This window comes from Miscanthus floridulus, chromosome 15, assembly GCF_019320115.1.
Source record: "Miscanthus floridulus cultivar M001 chromosome 15, ASM1932011v1, whole genome shotgun sequence".
Taxonomy (NCBI): Eukaryota; Viridiplantae; Streptophyta; class Magnoliopsida; order Poales; family Poaceae; genus Miscanthus; species Miscanthus floridulus.
The window spans coordinates 36,568,638-36,591,616 of NC_089594.1; the positions used below are offsets into that span (position 1 = coordinate 36,568,638).

At 44.3% G+C, this 22,979-nt stretch overlaps 1 protein-coding gene across 1 annotated transcript; it reads right to left on the reverse strand.

Moving 5' to 3' along the window:
* Positions 1–15,335: 15,335 nt before the first annotated feature.
* On the reverse strand, positions 15,336–19,242 carry LOC136508743 (phosphoribosylamine--glycine ligase-like). Its single transcript, XM_066503519.1, has 5 exons — positions 19,167–19,242; positions 18,369–18,641; positions 17,478–17,851; positions 16,548–17,075; positions 15,336–16,005 (listed from the first exon to the last, which is right to left on the reverse strand). Exons 2-5 carry the CDS (start codon positions 18,622–18,624, stop codon positions 15,592–15,594), a joined length of 1,572 nt encoding a protein of 523 aa, XP_066359616.1. The 5' UTR covers positions 18,625–18,641; positions 19,167–19,242; the 3' UTR covers positions 15,336–15,591.
* Between the last annotated feature and the right edge of the window lie 3,737 nt (positions 19,243–22,979).

Consider the following 22,979-nt stretch of genomic DNA (forward strand, 5'->3'; position numbering starts at 1 on the left):
ATAAAGTATACGAGGAGAGAAGAGATAAATCTATATGAGTTGGAGAGCAACAAGGAAGGGGGAGAGATCAAGTAGAGGAGAGAGAGATCGGGAACACCCCGTCCACAGAGAGAGATCGAATAGAGGAGAGATACATCGGGAACACCTCCTCCTCGGGTTTGTTGGCTGCATGTGTGCAGCCTATGACTGTGACTAGGGGTGGGCATTCGGGTTACCCGAAAATTTCGGGTTGAGAAATTTGAGTAATTGAGAATTCAGGTATTAGAAATTGTAACCTGATTTTGGCAAAAAAAAAATCCAATAATCAGGTTTGGGTTTTACCCGATATACCCGAAATTGACAAAACTAACAGTTCTAGTAGCATAGCAATAAATAACGGTCCTTCAAATTACATCATGTCCATATCAATTAACAACAAATCAATTATATACCAAGCTAGTATAGATCTATATTGAGCCATATCAAATAATATATTTACTGAACCACTTCATGTCTTCGTAAGTAATAGAAGTACAAAGATTTGAGATATTTTGAATAACTCGGGTAGTTTGGTATTGGGGAATATTATCCAAACTAAATTTGGGTTTTAATAGTTAGTATCCGAAATTGTTATTGTGTATTTTGGCTTCGGCTACTTTGGGTCTGGATTTGAGTAATTTAGGCTCGGGGATTGAGTTTGGGTATTTTGCCTAAGAGGCCGGTTTGCTGGGTTTGGGCAAAACACAAAAGGCTCTGTTTCCCGATGCGGAAAGAGAACGCGTGCTAGACGCCTGGACTGCTAGTGCAAATGTGCAATGCAACACTCTCGTCGTTTGATTTGACTCGTTGTGCCCACAAGATCCTCGTCACTCGTAGTCGTTGTGTACTTGTGTGCAGTCACCATTGGCAATTTGGTCTCTAAAAAAAATTCGTTTCTAGTTTGTTTCTGAGCGACTGAGCCACACATCGTATCAACAAAAGGCGGAGTGCAACAGGCGTCGAAATAAAATATATCAGATATTATGTTTTTAGCCCTCGGAAGTACTCCTTCCGTCAAAAAAAATATACAATTCTAGATTTAGGATGAATTAAATTTTCTTAAATTTGAATAAATTTATAAAAAAAATTGATCAACATTCACTACTACAAAATTGATTTTCAGCAATGAAGGCTTAAATTTGAATAAATTTATAAAAAAATTGATCAACATTCACTACTACAAAATTGATTTTCAGCAATGAAGGCTTTTTTCTAGAGGCGGCTCAATCTACAGCCGCCTCAATAAATACGAATTGATCTGTGTCTATAAATGCATTTGTAGAAACGGCTCCTATTTTCAGTCGTATCTACAAATCAATTTCTAAAGACATCTATAAATAAATAGAGTCGTCTTTAACAAGAGGAGTTGCACAGTAAAATTTGAGTTTTTCAAACGCCTCAGATGAAGAAACGACCAAAACTAAAGTCGAAGAGTTATAGTAATATACAACTTTTCATTTGAAATCATCTATTGAAGGAAAATTACGTCTGAATTTCTCACATTTAAAATTTAATTTTTTTTAATGGCCTCAGATAGAAAACGACCAATACCAAAGTTGTAGTTCTTTTTTTTTGGCAAAAGGCCATGGGGGAGATCCCAACATCATACTTTAAATTTAAATTAATAAGACTCTAAGAGTTTACTTACAACAAAAGTTATATAAATTTTTAGTTGACAACTTTTAAATTTGAATTCATTTAAGGTTTCAAAAACTCATTTCAAAATTGGACGAAGATCGCACGGATGGAAACAAAGTCTAGTCATCACGCGCTAATCCAATGTCCGCGAGCGAGGGACCTGCGACAAGCCATGGGCCAGCACTGGCTATTGTCGGATGATGAACGGTTTCAGTACACAGGTAAAGATGAGCTACTGTTACACCTAGACAGCTACTCGAAGGAGCAACGGGGCCTCATCCTATTCCTCCGGTGGAGAGCGTGGTATGTTCACAACAACATCACACATGGCACAGGTCCTACGTCCACGACAAAATCAGTAGGTTTTCTGCTAAACTTACGGGAAAGTTTGATCAAGAGCAGAGAACCCATCCCGAAGGGACGACTAGCGCCCGGACGTCCGGCCAGAGGTCCATGTCCTGATGCCCGCGCTGGACTATGTTTCCCACGCTCGCACCAGCATTCCACGCCCGTGCTCGCACAAAACCAAAAAAAACAGCACGACCCCACCCGCGCCTGGGTTTCACATGCCCATGCGGGCCCCACGCCGTCAGACCGCGCGCGGGGACCGCTCGTGTCCCCTCCGCTTCCCACACGTATTGCAACATGTGCAACACCGATCTAGTTTTGAAACATCCAGATACAACATTTGTAACATTCGTCTGAAGACAAATGAAACACTTGAAACATGCGTATAAAACACTTGAAACATACGTATGAAACACTTGGAAAAACACTTGAAACCATTACAAAACATACGCAACATCCAGATAAAACACTTGCAACATATGCGTAAAACATATACAATATCCAAATAAACACACTTGTAACATGTGTCTGGAAAAAATGCAGATGAAATATTGGGAACAGAAGCTTGCAACATACCTATACAACCATTGCAACATGTGCAACATCAACATCTAAAACAATTGAAACATACGCTTGCAACATGCGCTTTCAGCGCAATATTTTCTCACTGTTTCGGAATGGAGGCTCGTCGGTCCGTGGAGTTCACCGGTGTAGAGCTTGTTGGTGGCGCAGAGCTCACCACTCCGGTGGAGAAGGCCACGGTAGGTCCACGCGCTCTAGAAGGCCACGGCGGATTACTAGCTCCACGTGATAGCCACCCTCGCCTCCCTCCCGCGCGGCGTGGGTCTCCATCGTCGTGCTCGTTGAAAGGTCCTAATATGGCTAGAGGGGGGGGGTGAATAGCCTATTTAAAAATCTACAAATCAACTAGAGCAATTTGATTAGTATGACAAATAGCGTAATGCAAACTTGCTCTAGCTCTACAAGGGTTGCAAGCCACCTATCCAACAATTCTAGTTGCAATGATTACTTAAGCACCCAAACTTGCTATGTAACTACTCACTAAGAGCTTACAAACTTGCTACTCTAAAGAGCTCAACTAGATGAATGTAAATAACAAAGCAAGCTCTCAATTCTAATTACACTAAAGAACTTGTACCAACTAGTTTGTAAGAATATAAATAAGTGAGTAGGGTGATTATACCGCCGTGTAGGGGATGAACCAATCACAAGATGAAGATTAAGCCAATCACCGGGAGAATGCCAATGACAAGAGACAACCAATTTTTCTCCCAAGGTTCACGTGCTTGCCAACACGCTAGTCCCCGTTATGTCGACCAACACTTGGTGGTTCGGCGGCTAAGAGGTGTGTCACAAACCTCGTCCACACGATAGGACACCGCAAGAACCGACCCACAAGTGAGGTAGCTCAATGACACGAGCAATTTACTAGAGTTACCTTTCGGCACTCCGCCGGAAAAGGTATAACTCCCCTCACAATCACCGGAGACGGCCACGAACAAATCACCAACTCGTGCCGATCCTCCACCGATGCACCAAGCCATCTAGGTGGTGGCAACCACCAAGAGTAACAAGCGAAATCCGCAGCACAACATGAATACCAAGTGCCTCTAGATGCAATCACTCAAGCAATGCACTTAGATTCTCTCCCAATCTCACAATGATGATGGATCAATGATGGAGATGAGTGGGAGAACTTTGGCTAAGCTCACAAGGTTGCTATGTAAATGAAAATGTGCAAGAGTGCACCCTTGAGCCGGCCATGGGGCTATAAATAGAGCCCCAATCAAATAGAGCCGTTATACCCCTTCACTGGGCAAAACACGCTCTGACCGGATGCTCCGGTCATACTGACCGGACCCTGGACTCAGTATTCGGTCCACTGATTCATGCCATGTGTCACTAGCTTCAAACGCTGTTCGTCAGATTTCAACGGCTACGTGGTTGACCGGACGCTCTGGCTAAACTGACCGGATGCAGAAGCCTCAGCGTCCGGTCGTTTCCAGTAAGCTCCCCGAGGCATATTTCTTCGACCGGACGCGTCCGGTCCACCTTGACCGGACACATACCAGCGTCTGGTGCAATACCCTAGGTACTGTGCCGACCGACCAGTTCGACCACACGCAAGCTGCCAGCGTCCGGTGCTTTCAGACCTAGCGTCCGGTCAGTTGACCGACGCCAGCGTCTTCGCGACCAACTCGTTTTCACTTCTAACTTCTTCACCCTTGCTCCAATGTGCCAACCACCAAGTGTATTACCTTGTGCACATGTGTTAGCGTATTTTGACAAACATTTTCAAGGGTGTTCATACTTCACTAGATCCTAAATGCATATGGAATGAATTGGAGCATCTAGTGGCACTTTGATAACCGTATTTCGATACGAGTTTCACTCCTCTTAATAGTATGGCTATCTATCCTAAATGTGATCACACTCACTAAGTGTCTTGATCACAAAAACAAAATGGCTCCTACTTTTTATACCTTTGCCTTGAGCCTTGTGTTTTTCTCTTTCTTCTTTTCCAAGTTTAAGCATTTGACCATCACCATGCCATCACCATTGTCATGATCTTCACCATTACTTCATCACTTGGAGTAGTGCTACCTATCTCATAATCACTTTGATAAACTAGGTTAGCACTTAGGGTTTCATCAATTAACCAAAACCAAACTAGAGCTTTCAATCTCTCCCTTTTTGGTAATTGATGACAACCCTTATACAATGATATGAATTAAAGTTTAATCGAATCCATGTTGCTTGCCCAAGCATATTTACCATATGTAAAAGAATATGGACAAGTTTCATGAACTCCAAATGGTAGCAATTGCTCCCCCTACATATGTGCTAAGAGTTTGGATTGTAGCTTTGCACATATGATTAGATAGGAAATATAGGAGTCAATTTCTACCAAATGATGCTAAGGTATAAGAGATGGACCGCCTTTGAAGCGTGATACCAATCGGAGTGCACCAATATACCATCCTTAGCACCATTAGTAACTAGACATGTACAAGAACTAGAATACCCCGTGAGATCAACATTACATGCAAGGGTCTAGTTTCCTTAGAATGAACATAAGTCTAGTTACTTAGCCTATGCATGCTAGTTTTTCATTTCAACATTCAAACCTACAACTAGAATACACCACACAAGCATGGATATTTGAAATTAAAACTTATGTCATGCAAGCAGACATATGTAATGCTAATTCAAATGCACCATACAAGTTTATGAGCTTGCTCCCCCTATTTGTATGCTCAAAATTTTAATTGATCCCCTTCTTTTGTCCCCTTTGTTTCACTATCTTTGTACACTATTTCTCCCCCTTTGTTATCAATGACCACAAAGGCTTAAAGTATAGATAGGTTCAAATTATAGATAGATTTGGGGTGAAACCATGTGAAATGAGGATCATTTTTCAATTTGATTCAATCTAGTTTACTTGCAAAAGATATTTAACTCGGTTTGATCCAAGGACAAGCTTCTTCACACCTCCAAATAAGGGTTATCTTGTACCATGTTGAGTTAAACACTTATAGCTCATTTTCTAAATCAAACACTAGGTTTACAAGCCCACAAACATGTCATATGCTACCACTAGATCATTTCAAACATACAAGCAATAGTGGTACCATACAAGCATTCAATTCATTTGATTTTCATGAATGAGCCTATTCAAATGTGAAATATGTCTAGATGCACTAATCATGTCCTTAGCAAGGATGTATGCCATGCCAATCAACTTTTACCTTGGATTGCTCGAAGGAGAGGCATGTCATATAATAGGGGTGCATCAACACATATTGGAGAAGTCAAGTATGTTCAATTCATTCCTTAGCTTGCAAAACCTCTTCTCATCAAGTGGCTTGATGAATATGTCGGCAAGTTGATCTTCGGTGCCCACACTCTCTATGCAAATGTCCCCTTTTTGTTGGTGATCTCTTATGAAGTGATGACGGACATCTATATACTTTGTTCTTGAGTGTTGAACCGAGTTGTTGGTGAGCTTTACGGCACTTTCATTGTCACATAACAATGGCACTTGCTTGAACTTGATTTCAAAGTCACTCAAAGTAGCCTTCATCCAAAGTAATTGAGCACAACAACTATTGGCCAAAATGTACTCTGCTTCGGCGGTTGAAAGTGCTACACTATTTTGCTTCTTTGATGACCAAGATATAAGTGATCTTCCCAATAGTTGACATGTGCCCGATGTGCTCTTTCTCTCAACTTTGCATCCCGCATAATCGGAGTCCGAATATCCAATCAACTCAAATCTTGCTCCTTTGGGATACCACAATCCAACATTTTGTGTATACTTCAAGTACCTCAATATTCTCTTTGTTGCTTTCAAATGACTTTCTCTTGGTGAGGCTTGGAATCTAGCACACATGCATACACTAAACATCACATCCGGCCTTGATGCGGTCACATAGAGTAGACTTCTAATCATAGACCGATACATCTTTTGATCCACCATATTGCCACTAGCATCACTATCCAAGCTTCCACTTGTCCCCACTGGTGTACTAATAGCTTTACTCTCATCCATTTCAAACTTTTCGAGCATGTCCTTGATATACTTGCCTTGACTCACAAATGTGCCATTCTTCATTTGCTTGATTTGAAGACCAAGGAAGTAACTAAGTTCTCCAATCATAGACATCTTAAACTCACTTGCCATCATCTTGCCAAACTCCTCACAAAATTCTTGATTTGTTGATCCAAAGATGATATCATCAACATAGATTTGCATTACAAACAAGTCATTTCCAACCTTCTTGGTGAAAAGAGTGGTGTCAACCTTTCCCATCTTGAATCCCTTAGAGAGTAGGAAGTCCCTCAATCTCTCATACCATGCTCTAGGTGCTTGCTTTAATCCATACAAAGCCTTTCTCAACTTGTAAACATGGTTGGGTTTCTTTTCATCTTCAAAACCGGGAGGTTGCTCAACATACACAAGCTCATTGATGTACCCATTTAGAAATGCACTTTTCACATCCATTTGGTACAACTTGATGTTGTAGGCACAAGCATAGGCTAACAAGATCCTAATTGCTTCTAATCTTGCAACCAGGGCATATGTTTCTCCAAAGTCAAGACCTTCAACTTGAGTGTAACCTTAAGCCACTAATCTTGCTTTGTTCCTTATCACTACCCCATCTTGATCTTGCTTGTTCCGAAAGACCCACTTGGTTCCAATCACATTATGTCCCTTAGGCCTCTCAACTAACTCCCATACTTGGTTTCTTGTGAAGTTGTTTAGCTCTTCATGCATAGCATTGACCCAATCAACATCATTCAAAGCTTCATCTATCTTCTTAGGCTCAATGAATGACACAAATAAGAAGTGCTCACAAAATGATGCCAATCTTGATCTAGTTTGTACTCCCCTTGAAATATCACCAATGATAGTATCCAATGGACGATCTCTTGCAACATTGGTTGGTTGAAGCACTTGCACTTGATTGCTAGTATTTGATTGATCACTTGGTTGAGATGATGAACTAGCCATTTGTTGATCTTGCACATTGCCATCACTAGAGCTTGTTTGGATTTGATCATGAGAACAACTAGCTTGCACATTTGAGTTGGAGAGTACTTGATTCTTGTCATCTTCAACATCAATCACCTCTTTAGGCCTTATCTCACCAATGTCCATGTTTCTCATTGTCTTGATCAATTGAGTGCCTTTTACATCATCTAGGTTCTCATCTTCCTCTTGGGAACCATTTGTTTCATCAAACTCCACATCATAAACCTCCTCAAGAGTACCACTAGCCAAATTCCAAACTCTATAAGCCTTGCTAGTAGTGGAGTAACCAAGCAAGAAACCTTCATCACATTTCTTTTCAAACTTGCTCAATCTAGTGCCTTTCTTCAATATGTAGCATTTACAACCAAAGACCCGAAAGTATGCTATGTTGGGCTTTCTCCCATTCAAAAGCTCATAAGGTGTTTTCTCCATCATGGGGTGACAATAGAGTCGGTTGCTATAATAGCAAGCCGTATTGATTGCTTCGGCCCAAAATGAATGACTCACATTGTACTCACTCAACATTGATCTTGTCATATCAATCAAGGTTATATTCTTTCTTTCAACTAGCCCATTTGATTGAGGAGTATACTTGGCCGAGAATTAATGTCTAATTCTAAATTTATCACATAACTCATCAATTCTAGTGTTCTTGAACTCACTTCCATTGTCACTTCTAACTTTCTTGATGGTTATTTCAAACTCATTGTGAATGCCCTTGACAAAAGATTTGAATGTTGCAAATACATCACTCTTGTCAACAAGAAAGAACACCCATGTGTATCTAGTGAAATCATCCACAATCACAAATCCATATTTGTTTCCACCAATGCTAGTGTATGTGGTTGGTTCAAACAAGTCCATGTGCATCAACTCAAATGCCTTGGATGTGCTCATCATGCTCTTCTTAGGATGTGTGTTACCAACTTGCTTTCAGGCTTGACATGCACTACATAGTTTGTCCTTCTCAAATGTGACATCTTTCAAGCCTCTAACTAAGTCATGCTTGATTAACTTGTTCAATTGTTTCATTCCAATATGACCAAGCCTTCTATGCCATAACCAACCCATGCTAGACTTAGTGACCAAACATGTTGACAATTGAGCTTCTCTAGCATTGAAATCAACTAAGTATAGATTCTCATATCTAAATCCCTTGAATATCAAGTTAGAGCCATCTACACTTATGATCTCTACATCATCCACACCAAATATGCACTTGAAACCAAGATCACACAATTGAGCTACCGACAATAGGTTGAAGTTCAAGCTCTCTACTAGTAGCACATTGGAAATGCTCAAATCATTGGATATTGCAATCTTACCAAGCCCTTTGACCTTGCCTTTCCCATTGTCACCAAATGTGATACTATCAATCCTATTGCTCTTGTTTTCATTGATTGAACTGAACATTCTTGGATCACCGGTCATGTGTTGTGTGCACCCACTATCAAGCACCCAATGCCTTCCTCCGGCTTTATAATTTACCTATAAAAGAAGATCAATTCTTTTTAGGTACCCAAACTTGCTTGGGTCCTTGTAGGTTAGTCACCAAGGTCTTTGGTACCCAAATGGCCTTCTTCTTTGGGCCCACAATTGGTGTACCAATGAACTTAGCCTTCACACCATTGGCACCCTTATAAAGCATGTAACAAGAATCAAATTTGATTGAGGATACATTAGATAGCTTGTTCTTGTTAGTCTTGCAATTTTGCTCTATATGCCCAACTTGCTTGCATCTATTGCAAAACCGACCATTGCCCTTCACAAAGCTAGCTTTGGAAGTAACAAAGGCCGCCTTGCCTTTCTTAGGGGTATAGCCTAATCCCTCTTTGTTGAGAGAAAATCTTTGGCTACCCAAGCACTTTAGCAAGTGGGTTTCTCCACCATAGGCATTGCCTAAGGCACGAGTGAGCTCATTCACCTCTTTCTTGAGGTTCTCATTTTCCACCATAAGTGAGGCATTACAAGTGAGACCATCACTCAAGGGTGAAGTGAAAGTAGTAGTGCTACAAGAAGTGTTAGTAGGAGCAACAATAATGGGTTCATGAAAAGATTCATCAATAAGATCACATGTTAGTCCCACATCACATGTTATGATCACTTGCTCCTTCTTGGCTTCCTCCACTTTGACTTGCTCAATGAGAGAGGAGTGAGCCTTTTCAAGCTTAGAGTGAGCTTTGCTAAGCTTCTCATGGGCTTCCACTAGCCTCTCATGAGTAGCATTGAGCTCATCAAGGGATTGCTCAAGAAATTTGACTTTCTTGTTCAATTCCTTGCACTCCTTTCTCTTCATCTCAAAGCAAGTATGTACTTGCTCACACATGTCCATGAGCTCCTCCTTGGAGTACTCATCATCATCATTACTCCTACAAGCATCACTTTCACATTCATCATCATCACTCACATCATATTTTACCTTGGTAGGTTTTACCATGAGGCATGTCGATGGAGTGTCGAAGATGGAGGCCTTGTTGTTGATGGCGATGCTTGCTAGTGCTCTCTTGATAGATTTCTTGTCATCATCACTAGAGCTATCACTATCCAAAGAGCCATCACTATCCCATGTGACCACATAACCTCCACCCTTCTTCTTCTTTTGGAAGGTCATTCTCTTCTCCTTCTTCTCCTTCTTTTCTTTCTTATCCTCCTTGTGCTTCTTCTTCTCATCCTCATCATTGTCACTATTATATGGACAATTTGCTACTACATGATCGGGGCTCTTGCAATTGTAGCATCTTCTCACATACTCCTTCTTCTTGGTGTGATCTCTTCTCTTTCTTGCACCATAGCCCTTCTTCTTCATGAATTTTCCCATCTTGCGCACAAAGAGAGCCATAGCTTCATCATCAATATCACTAAGATCATCATCATCACTTGATTCTTTCTTGGACTTGCCCTTTTTCTTTGATGATGATGAGCTAGCCGTGGATGCTATGCTTTTCTTCTTCTTGTCTTCTTCTTCCTTTTTGTCATCCTTGTCATCCCCTTCCCTTTCCACACGGTATGTCTCTTGTGTCATGACATCACCTAGTACTTAGTTAGGGGTAATATCATTTAATCCTCCTCTTATGATAAGTAATCTCAACATCTCAAACCTTGGAGGTAGGCACATTAAGAATCGATGAGAGACATCATCATCCTTGATCTTCTCTCCTAAAGCCTTCAAGTCATTGACAATCACTTGTAATCGATGGAACATCTCCGGAATGCTCTCATCTTCCTTCATCTTGAAGCTTGTTAACTTGTCCTTGAGAATATATAACTTGGCACTCTTCACCGCCGGTGTGCCCTCATATGTTTCCTCCAATCTTGTCCACACCTCATTAGCTCTCTCACAATCCTTGATTTGCTCAAACACCTTGGAATCAATGGCATTGTATATGGTGTTGAGAGCCATTGTATTGCATTGCTTGTTGGCTCTATCTTGGTTTGTGGGATTTTCGGGATCAATGATGGCATAATCATTTTCGGTCACTTCCCATACTTGATCATTGATTGAACCAAGATACATTTTCATCTTTCTTTTCCAATAGTCATAGCTTATGCCATCAAAGAACGGTGGTTTGCCCCCCACATGATTGAACACAACTTGAGCCATAATTTGACACCGAGGTTGTTAAGCCTTTAATCAAACGGTGACCACTGCTCTGATACCACTTGAAAGGTCCTAATATGGCTAGAGGGAGGTGAATAGCCTATTTAAAAATCTACAAATCAACTAGAGCAATTTGATTAGTATGACAAATAGCGTAATGCAAACTTGCTCTAGCTCTACAAGGGTTGCAAGCCACCTATCCAACAATTCTAGTTGCAATGATTACTTAAGCACCCAAACTTGCTATGTAACTACTCACTAAGAGCTTACAAACTTGCTACTCTAAAGAGCTCAACTATATGAATGTAAATAACAAAGCAAGCTCTCAATTCTAATTACACTAAAGAGCTTGTAACAACTAGTTTGCAAGAATGTAAATAAGTGAGTAGGGTGATTATACCGCCGTGTAGGGGATGAACCAATCACAAGATGAAGATTAAGCCAATCACCGGGAGAATGCAAATGACAAGAGACAACCGATTTTTCTCCCGAGGTTCACGTGCTTGCCAACATGCTAGTCCCCGTTGTGTCGACCAACACTTGGTGGTTCGGCGGCTAAGAGGTGTTTCACAAACCTTGTCCACACGATAGGACACCGCAAGAACCGACCCACAAGTGAGGTAGCTCAATGACACGAGCAATTTACTAGAGTTACCTTTCGGCACTCCGCCGGGGAAGGTACAACTCCCCTCACAATCACCGGAGACGGCCACGAACAATCACCAACTCGTGCCAATCCTCCACCGCTGCACCAAGCCGTCTAGGTGGTGGCAACCACCAAGAGTAACAAGCGAAATCCGCAGCACAACACGAATACCAAGTGCCTCTAGATGCAATCACTCAAGCAATGCACTTAGATTCTCTCACAATCTCACAATGATGATGGATCAATGATGGAGATGAGTGGGAGGACTTTGGCTAAGCTCACAAGGTTGCTATGTCAATGAAAATGTGCAAGAGTGCACCCTTGAGCCGGCCATGGGGCTATAAATAGAGCCCCAATCAAATAGAGCCATTATACCCCTTCACTGGGCAAAACGTGCTCTGACCGGACGCTCCGGTCATACTGACCGGACCCTGGACTCAGTGTCCGGTCCACTAATTCATGCCACGTGTCACTAGCTTCAAACGTTGTTCGTCAGATTTCAACAGCTACGTGGTTGACCGGACGCTCCGGCTAAACTGACCGGACGCAGAAGCCTCAGCGTCCGGTCGTTTCCAGTAAGCTCCCCGAGGCATATTTCTTCAACCGGACGCGTCCGGTCCACCTTGACCGGACACATACCAGTGTCCGGTGCAATACCCTAGGTACTGTGCCGACCGACCAGTTCGACCGGACGCAAGCTGCCAGCGTCCGATGCTTTCAGACCCAGCGTTCGGTCAGTTGACCGACGCCAGCGTCTTCGCGACCAACTCATTTTCACTTATAACTTCTTCACCCTTGCTCCAATGTGCCAACCACCAAGTGTATTACCTTGTGCACATGTGTTAGCGTATTTTCACAAACATTTTCAAGGGTGTTCATACTTCACTAGATCCTAAATGCATATGCAATGAATTAGAGCATCTAGTGGCACTTTGATAACCGCATTTCGATACGAGTTTCACTCCTCTTAATAGTACGGCTATCTATCCTAAATGTGATCACACTCTCTAAGTGTCTTGATCACAAAAACAAAATGGCTCCTACTTTTTATACATTTGCCTTGAGCCTTGTGTTTTTCTTTTTCTTCTTTTCCAAGTTTAAGCATTTGACCATCACCATGCCATCACCGTTGTCATGATCTTCACCATTGCTTCATCACTTGGAGTAGTGCTACCTATCTCATAATCACTTTGATAAACTAGGTTAGCACTTAGGGTTTCATCAATTAACCAAAACCAAACTAGAGCTTTCACTCGTCTCACATGCTCTGCTCGCCCCGCTTGCACATGGGCCTCTGGAGCCACTGTTTCCTCCCACGTGCGCGAGCGTCGGAGCTGCCATCGCCTTGCTTGCGCGCCGGCAGCCAGACACGGGGAGCGTAGTGGTCGTCGGAGATGCAGTCCGCAAGAGCGCAGAAGGGCCGTAAGCCGGTAGCCGGACGCCAGAAGCGTAGTGGCCGCTTGAGGGCGGCCGCCAGATCCCTGCCGTCGCGGCGCTGGGGAATGGAGATGCGCTGCCGTGCGTGAGGTGGATGTTGTTGCCTCTACGGCTGCATCGCTGACCCCACGCCACCGCATCTCGCCCACCTCCTGGCTTGGTAAATAATGGATGAGGCTAGCTTGCTCGAATGGATAAGGCCACACCGGCCACCGCTTGAGCGTGTTTTTTTTTTTGAGAGGCGATCATTGGGCTGGCGTGGGCGGCCCACCATTGGAGCGTCCAGCGCGGACGAACACCCTGTACCAAGAATTATCGTATGCGAAAACAGGGGAAGCAACCTATCTTGACAGAAGGGGAGGTGGGGGTTGGAGCAATCACGAGGGACAATAAGGTAACTGTTGTATTCTCGGTAGGGACGTTCCTAGAGCGACGATGTGGAAGCGCATCGGAAGCGGAAGAGCTAGCCTGCGTTGAGGGTCTTCGTTGGGCCATTAAGTGGGTCTACCACTGGCTATCATCAAATCAGATTGCGCACGGATCGTCTCAATAATGTGCAATCCATCCGTGGACCAATCTGAGATTGGCTTTGTTACAGAAGATGCAAAAGGACTCGCTCAGCTGTTGAGTGGAAGATATCCCAAGCGAAGAGAGATTGTAATCAAGATGTAATGCTTTAGCTAGTTTAGCTAGACGTAGTAAACATTCCGTGGCTTGGTCTAATTAATAAAGCCTCTCTTTTACTCGAAAAAAATGTATCACTTTTACTACTGCTATTTGAATGCAACTAATCCAACCGAGCGGTTGAACCCTCTGTTTCTTGAGTTATCCAAAAGGTAAAGCACCGGCGTGCTACATGGAATTAAATGCAACAGACCCAAAGAACCAAAAGGCACTTGTTTAATAATCAGCTCGCTTGTAAATAGTAAGGGTTAATTATGCTTTTATTATGATATGAGTGGATGTCAATAAAATATTTTTATGTTTGACTCAAATAGACTGTACAACTAAATGCACATGAGAATGCTGCATGTAAGACTGTCTCCAACAAACCGGACCTAAAAACAAGAGGCATTCGACAGTTTGGGTAGCACACAGTAAAAACAAGAGGCAAACGAGAAGCCGCGCGCCGCCCGCCTCGCCACGCTCCTCCGCCCGCTCGTCGGGTCTCCTTTCGTACCCGCGGACGCCGGACGCTGCGAGAGGATGCCACCAGGCCTTGGATCTAGTCATGGATGCCCCGGATCGACCTCAGCAAAAAAAGGCCGACAAGCACAGACCGACGCTCGACCCCGGCGCCAGCGAGTGAAGGAGAGGAGGAGCAAGGGAGAAAGGCTACCTTCACCTGGGTCTGCTCGCGCCGGAGTCCTCGCGTGCTGGCGGTCGCTCGCGCCCGAGATGCCGCGTAGTGCTTGCCCGCGCCGGGGAGCCACCGCACCAGGAGACGCCCGCGCGCAGCACCGCGCCAGGGGTGCGCTCGCCCCGCACCCATGGCCACTGCGGGGGACGCCCTCGCCCCAATCGCCTCGCACCCGCGCCACCAGTGGGGCCCACCCAACCAGGCGCCGCCGCTGGGAAGGGAGAGGAGACGTAGCGGAGAAAGCAGGAGCTCGAGTGGGAGGTATTTTAGTCCCTTTTCCCTCCTCTTCTTCTCCCTGCTCCCCTGTTTCTCCCTCCCTTGAATCCGCGCCGAGGCAATAGCGCCGCCGAGCGCTCTCCCTTCCCCCTCTCCCCTTGTTGCCTCTCTCTTGTGGGAGACGGCCGCAGGCCACCGGGGCCGTCGCCGGTGCTCCCCGGTCTGCACGTCGTCTTGCTTCTCTCTCCCTCCGCTTCGTTCTCTCCCTCTCGCTTTCTCTCTCTTGCGGACAGAAGGAACAGAGGAGCGCGGTGCCCCTGGGCACGGACAAGCTCCAGCAGCATGAAGACGCAAAAGGGGGGAGAGAAGACGCTTATTTGCGTCCCGTGTCAGCTCCCACTCAAAATGCGTCGCTCCTTTGCCTGCTCCGTTGGAGAAGTGTTTTACACGGATAAACCACTGTAGACAACCCATTTTGGGTTTGGGTCACGCTATGCGTGATCTGTTGGAGTCGGTCTAAGGATCTGTTCCTTACTAATGAGTGATGAATACCAGAAGTGGTACTCATATAAGTATATAGATACAAAAACAAAAACTACTCTTCAAACATCAGCTGTTCCCCGGTCAAGGAACTGCTCCACGCAAGTTATACTTCCATACTCAATCTTCATGCACCCACAAGGCTAACAGCATCTATTGCGGCAAATTCTTCTTATGTTTGCCTTACCATTGCAAACCCGACATAATTACAGAGGTTCAGGGGACTCTTGTCATCAGTGTGCAGCCAAATGCTGATGTTTGAGCGCCCTCCAACCAATGTCATGCCTGTAGAATCCTTCTGGCCAGTCAACAACGTCAAGCGCATCATACGCTTTAGCCCTTGCTTCCTCAATGTCCTTGCCCTTTGCAGTAACACCGAGCACACGGCCTCCAGCCGCTACAAAGTTTCCATCTGTATCAAAGGCTGTTCCTGCATGGAATATCTTTACTGCAGGAGAAACCTGCTCGGCTTCATCAATATTTTTTATTACAGTCCCCTTCTTGTAAGGCCCAGGATAGCCTTCACTTGCCATCACAACAACTGTTGCCAACTCAGGCGACCAGGTTAGCGAAACCTTGCCTAGTTCTCCCCGACAAGCAGCAAGCAGAACCTGCGCCAAGTCAGACTCTAACCTCATCATCAGGACCTGAGCCAAACAAGATGAGTTAGTAGAGATGAATTGACCAAAAGTTTAGTTTGTGAACATGACAACTATAAAAGTTAATAAGTTCATACAAACATAGTTGGCCTTTCATATTTATTTCTTTAAAGAGATTAACAAATGGAGTTTTGATACTGCAATGAATGTCATTAGTATTTCCAAAAGACTTTTACCACCCAGAAGGCCAGAACTACTAGCATTCTGCAAAATGTTACTTGAAGATCAGATAAAACTTTGTGCATGTTGTTTCCCAAATGTAAATTCAAATATTAGCTTGAGATTCTGGTTTTTTTCTGCATGAACCATATGAAACGACCAAATAACCATGCAGGTAGTTTAGCATATTATTACTAACGTCAAGATATCCAAATAAGCAGATATAAATTGGGTAATATAAATACTGTAGATATATAGAGGACCAAATAATGGTCTGGGTATTATATTCTGTAAACATATGCTAAGTTAAGCCAATAATGATAATTATTAAAGAAAGCCAATAATGATAATTATTAAAGAAGACCACAAACCTGGCATTCTGGATCTCCAAATCGTACATTATATTCAATAAGCTTAGGAAGCCCAGACTTCTCAATCATAAGCCCAGCATATAACACACCAACAAATTTGCATCCTTCAGCTGCCATACCTTTAACAGTAGGGAGGATTATACTTTCCATTACTTTTTTCTTCAGTTCTTCTGTCACAATTGGAGCTGGGGAGTATGCACCCATACCACCTGTATTTGGACCAACATCACCATCACCAACTCTTTTATGGTCCTGGGCCGATTCAAGAGGCAAAGCAGTTTCTCCATCTACTAATGCAAAGAAAGAAGCTTCTTCTCCCTCTAAAAATTCTTCAATGATGACACGTGATCCAGCAGAACCAAAAGAGCCTTCAATAAGCATAGTGTCTATGGCTTCAAATGCCTCATCTAAAGTCATAGCAACAACTACACCCTTCCCAGCAGCCAATCCATCGGCTTTAACAACTATGGGGGCTCCTTGATCCTTTACATATTGTTTAGCATCAGCAGGGTTTGTGAATGTTTGATACTGCACATGCAGAACACAAGTAGTCAATTTTCAACTTTCAACCAATAGCTTAATATATGGAAATATCTAACATGGCTCCTAGATCCTCAACAGATTAAGTTTACTATGTAAATAAACAGTTGGAAATAGCTACGGGGCTCCTATCCTTAACAGGCAAGATTTACAGCAATTGAAAATTGTGAGAAAGTAAAATGGGGTTTATGAGCACTCTGAGCTAAAACATAAAACACAGTTTGGGACTTGTTGAGAGCCAGTATCCAGTAACAAAGCATATCACAAAGATACAATTCTCATGCTGAAAATAATATTGCCAGCTCTAGATATATTCAAATATTGCATCGACCTACGTTACGTACCAAGCATAATAACTGTTAAGTAGCTTCACAAATTAAAAGAAAGTACCTTTGCTGTGGGAATGTTGTACTTATCACATAGTTTCTTCATGAAATCCTTTGATCCTTCTAATGCCGCAGCCTCTGATGAAGGACCAAAAGTAGGAATTCCAGCTTTGACAAGGTCATTTGCAAGACCAGCAACAAGAGGTGCTTCAGGTCCAACTACAACTAATCCAACATCCCAATTATGACAGAATGAGATGACATTTTCACTATTTGTTATGTCCAGGTCCGGTATACATGTGGCATCTCCAGACTGAGCAATGCCAGAATTACCAGGAGCACAGAAAATTGCATCACAAGATGGAGAGCGTTCCAAGGCATAACAAAGAGCATGTTCCCTTCCTCCTCCACCAATGACCAATACAGTTACCCTCTCTTCTGTTAGAAAACAACAAATCAAATTTAATAGAGTTGTTTTTCTTGGGTTTATTACTCTGATCAGTTAGAAGGCAACTCTGATTTGTAATAGTTTATCACAGCATCCTAGCTCATAGGGCATCAAGCTTGAGGTTTTCCTCATAAACCATAATGTCCATAGTTCTTTAGGCCCGAGCGAAATATTTTCCAGAAGCATATAATCCATAAATGACTTAATGAATTTAATTCCTTTTCTGGATCCAAGCAATAGATAATAATTTATTGAATTTTCTCGTGTGATCAGTTAAATGGCAACCCTTGTTTTTACTGGTTTAGCACAGCCATCTACCTCCGAGTGCATCAAGCTTGAGGTTTTTCTAAAAACTTAATCATATGCCCAGTATTTTAAATCCAAGCAAAATTCAGGGAAGCATCATGGTAAACAGTTCAATGAAGTTGACCCTCTCTTCTTGATCATAGAACAGATAAAAATTTCATATGAGGAACCAGAACAGCCCCAAAGTAGGAGATATCTTACCAGGAACCTTGACGTGGCCATTAGTCGAAGAGAGTGTTGTGTTGAGGTGTCTGCCCTTGAGAGCCCCAACAGCCAGGTTTGAACCATAGGCGCGATTCTCATTCTCCACCCTGATGGGAGAACAAAGACCACCCAGTGTCCGAGAAACAGGAAAAGATACCACAGAATGCAAGTAGCCAGGCAAGCAATTCCTCGCGAACGCCTTAGCTCCGAACTTGAGCGAAACCTTGGTGGTGCTTGAAGAAAAGCATGCCATTGCTATCACCCTTTCCTCTGTAGCCAAAACGGCAAGAAACAAGCAGAGGGTTTAGTTCGCTGGAGTAGGCAGAAACACGAACCCAGTAGATGGATTCCGAAATAAAATCAGCGAAAAGTTCATGTATTGCTTGATTTGCTTCTAAGATCGAAACTCATGTCAGGTAGCAATTTCGTGAACAAGAAAGCACGGAATCGAGGCAAACCCCCTCCGAAGCAGCCTCCGGGGTCGCGCGCCAAGTGTTCGACGGAACGACTACACAGCCCCTGCTATCCCGTGAACCGTGACTGGGCCGCCGCCCGGTGTGTGTCACAGGAAGAACTACTGCCAGCATGCCATCCCACTCCGCCATTGAGGAGTTGCGCGCGCACGAATCAAACTAAGGAGGAGGAGACGAGGAGAAACCAAGACACGGGCAAAGCAGCCAAAAGTTGGCGCGCGGCCTCCCTTCCCTTCCCCCGCGAGAGATCGGGATAGCAGGAGATCAACTAGCTACCTGCTGTGCTGCGGCCGTGATATGTGGCTCGCTCAACAGTACTCACCTGCCTACGAGTGTGCAGCAGCTCGCCGTAGCGGAGATTGGAGAAGGGGAAGAAGAGGAGCGGAATCCGTGGCGGCTGTGTTCGCCGCGGTGGCGCGCCGCGTTTTGTAGTGCACACAGATGCCACCGAGGCGCCGCTGGAGGGGTGAATTTTGCATTCTGGTCCCTGGTCTGGTCTGCGAGTTCGCTTTGCATACACTTAATTTGTTTTGATTTGATTGATGATGTTTTTTTTTTTTTGAGAATTGATTTGCAGCCTGTTTAGTTGCACTTCATTTTGCAAAATTTTTCAAGATTTCCCATCACATCGAATCTTTAGACGCATGCATTAAATATTAAATATAAATAAAAAAATAAAACTAATTACACAGTTTAGACGAAATTCACGAGACGAATCTTTTAAGCCTAATTAGACTATGATTGGACACTAATTATCAAATAATAACGAAAGTGCTACAGTATCATTTCGCCAAAAAATTCGCCAATTAAACACTACCTTGGTTGATGTTGGGGTGTGATTATTGGCAGAGGGGAGCTCACATGGGATTTCGTAGGATACTTTTATTATATTATACTGTACACAATGACACAAGCGACATGAAAAATGCATGGATTGGCTTTTTAGAAAAGGTAACTTTTTACGTATCTTGACCAGAAGTTAGTTTTTTTTTTTTTTGCGACGATGATCAGAAGTTAGTTAGTTGTATGCTCAGGCTATAAATACGTGTAAACGAGTCGTGTATCGTGTGCCAATTAGTAGTGATATAAAATGACAAACAAAAGGGAGATTGTATGGCAAGCGTAGATTATTGATGATGGTTCGCTGGGCTCGGATGGGTGGACAACTGGACATGGATCGGATCGGAGCAAAACACGTCATCCACCACATGATTGTGGAGAAAGGCGAGGGCCAATTCGGAAATCTGGCGTGGCCAAAAGCAGGGGGCGGCTGCGATATTGTGGGAGGCGCCGCTGGTTGAGGAAAACCGAAGACATGCGGCGAATCCAGGAGGCAAGCACCGGCGGCGGTCCGCTGATTGTCACCGACCGGTGCCCCTGCACCCAGCTACCTGTCCTTTTCTTTCCAGGCTGCTTGCTGTGTGCTGACCACGGTTTTCAGATTCAGCCTCGACACTTTTCTTTGAGCTTACCGTTAGCGTTTGGTAGCGTTTGAGCTTACCTCCATCAGCTTGCACAGCCCATTTCAACAGAACGCTCCCGTTGCATTATTAATTTAAAGGGACAGGGTTATTCTTAATAAAAAAAATATCATCTTATTCTTACGGATGCAAGAATGATAACATGACACCCAACACTCTCCTGATTCGCAAAGGTCTCGTTGTCGTTACTTAGGGCATCGATCGTGTACAAAGCAATTAAATGTTTAGATACACGGTGGAACGACGGTGTTCTTGCTTAATTGGTCGTTCGTTTCGTTTCGGCCGTCTAAACGGCCATTTAAGTCGAATATCGTTTACCAAAATGCTGTCTAAGATTAGTGTCATATGAAACAACTCTATCGCAATGCTTGATATGAGATGAATCCCGATCTTTCGATGATAGAAGGTGGATAACTCGATTTGGGGATAGAGATGACATTCACGGCTCGACTACAACCATCCAAAGATGCTGCGCCTTAGAAACCGATACATCACCTTCAATGGCTGCCGCGATCTCGTGGAGCGCGTTACCCGGCCACTAGGACACTCGTCCTACAAACAAACAATTTCTCGAAAGAACAAATCAGCAATATAAGTAGCATCATCCGTTTTATGACAGGGTATGAAATGTGCCATCTTAGAAAATCTATCAACAACCACAAACACACTATCACGTCCCTTCCTAGTCCTTGACAAACCCAACATAAAATCTATAGAAATATCTTCCCAAGGAGCACTAGGAATAGGTAGAGCCAAATACAAACCGTGTGGATTTAATCGTGATTTAGCATTTTGACATGTCGTGCAACGAGCAACAAACCTCTCCACATATCTTCTCATCTTTGACCAAAAGAAATGACCAGCAAGTATGTCCTCCGTTTTCTTAGCTCCAAAATGCCCCATCAAGCCACCTCCATGCGCTTCCTGCAGCAACAACAAACGAACAGAGCTAGCTAGAATGCATAGCTTGTTAGCTCTAAATACAAACACATCACTAAAGATGAATTTGTTCCAACCTTTTCTATCTTTACAATGCAGCAACACATCTTTAAAATCAACATCATTAACATATTGGTATTTAATTATTTCTAATTGTCGGGGACCTAATACCGGGGTACCCCAGAAGGTGGAACCAATAACCACCGAATGTTAAAAACTTCTGGACGCATAAGAGCACCGTTTCATCCCTTGTTCGAATAACAGGAGTTTGGTTCCACCTCGCCCGACGCCTTTTGAAATAAGCTCTGCCTCGCCCGAGGGCTCAGGGTTAGTCTCCGTCTCGCCCGACGCCTTTGGGGCGGGCTCGGTCTCGCCCGAGGGCCGAGGGATAGACTCCGTCTCGCCCGACGCCTTTGGGTAGCTCTGCCTTACCCGAGGGCTCAGGGCTAATCTCCGTCTCGCCCGACGCCTTTAGGGCGGGCTCGGTCTCGCCCGAGGGCTGAGGGATAGATTCCGCCTCGCCCGACCCCGGAGGGGCAGGGTCGGTCTCGCCCAAGAGATAGGGATTGGTCTCCGTTTCGCCCGACGACAAGGAATGAGCCTCACCCTGCTCCACATCTAAAGACTGGATTCATCTTACCTGACAACTTTTCCTCATTCCCTCAAGATGATAGGTACAAGGTGAGACAAGACGTTCGGGTCAACCATGGCTCCAAGGACCATACCCTGTGCCCTGGCAAGAAAAGTACTGCCAGGGGATGACAAGACAGGTGCTTTAGACCCTTCCGGGCGCCGTAGAGCTCGAAAGGTTGTATAGGTGCGTGCTCCTCGCCCTATAGAGTTGTAGGCGCCGCCTTCAGCCCTGGGACACAGAACCCGACGAAAATATACGACAACCACTACGCTCCAGAGAAGGATTTGCTATCTCCACAAACGACGGATATTCCGTCACCATGCTATGGACCCAAGGGAGCGACGCCCGCTTCCCGACCCCTCATGTCCGCCAAGTCAGAAGGCCTTGACCATGGCGTTACGCCGGACCCCGACCCCTCGTCCCTCCGACAAAGACTCACAGAAACCAGAAGGCGTGCGGAGCAAGGCCGGGAGAGGCTAATAAGTCAAAACCACTGTGCTACAGCCCATACCCTGCGCAAGGCAGCGTTCTGTAGTCAACCTGACATTCTACAAAGACATCGACAGTATTGTAGGCACTTATCTTCGTTCACACTCTTCAGGATGAAAAACGAAGCCGGGTAGATGTGAGCCACAAGATTAGGCAGAGCCCTCATCCTTGTAAAGCCAGCCCCTTCATCTATAAAAGGGGATGCGCTTCTCCCGTCAAGAGAGGACTTTTGACCGAACAATAGAAGAACACATACACACAGTCAAGCAAGGAAGATCTTGACCTCCTTTCGACCCTTCCATCAGAGACTTGGGACCAGTCCCTCTCTCGATCGTTTGTACCCCTTACTACAGACCGTTTATGGTGCTAATAACACGAGCAGCAACAAACTGGACGTAGGGACATTCGGCCCGAACCAGTATAAATCTTGTGTCCTTTAGCGCACCATCCGAGCCCAACGCGCATTACTATAAATTTACTTGCCGGTGCTCGTACGAAACACCGACAGTTGGCGCACCAGGTAGGGGAGCTTGCGCGTTCCAAAAAAGGCCTCGGATGGCCACCCACGCAATCAGCTAGGCCCCGGGCGCAC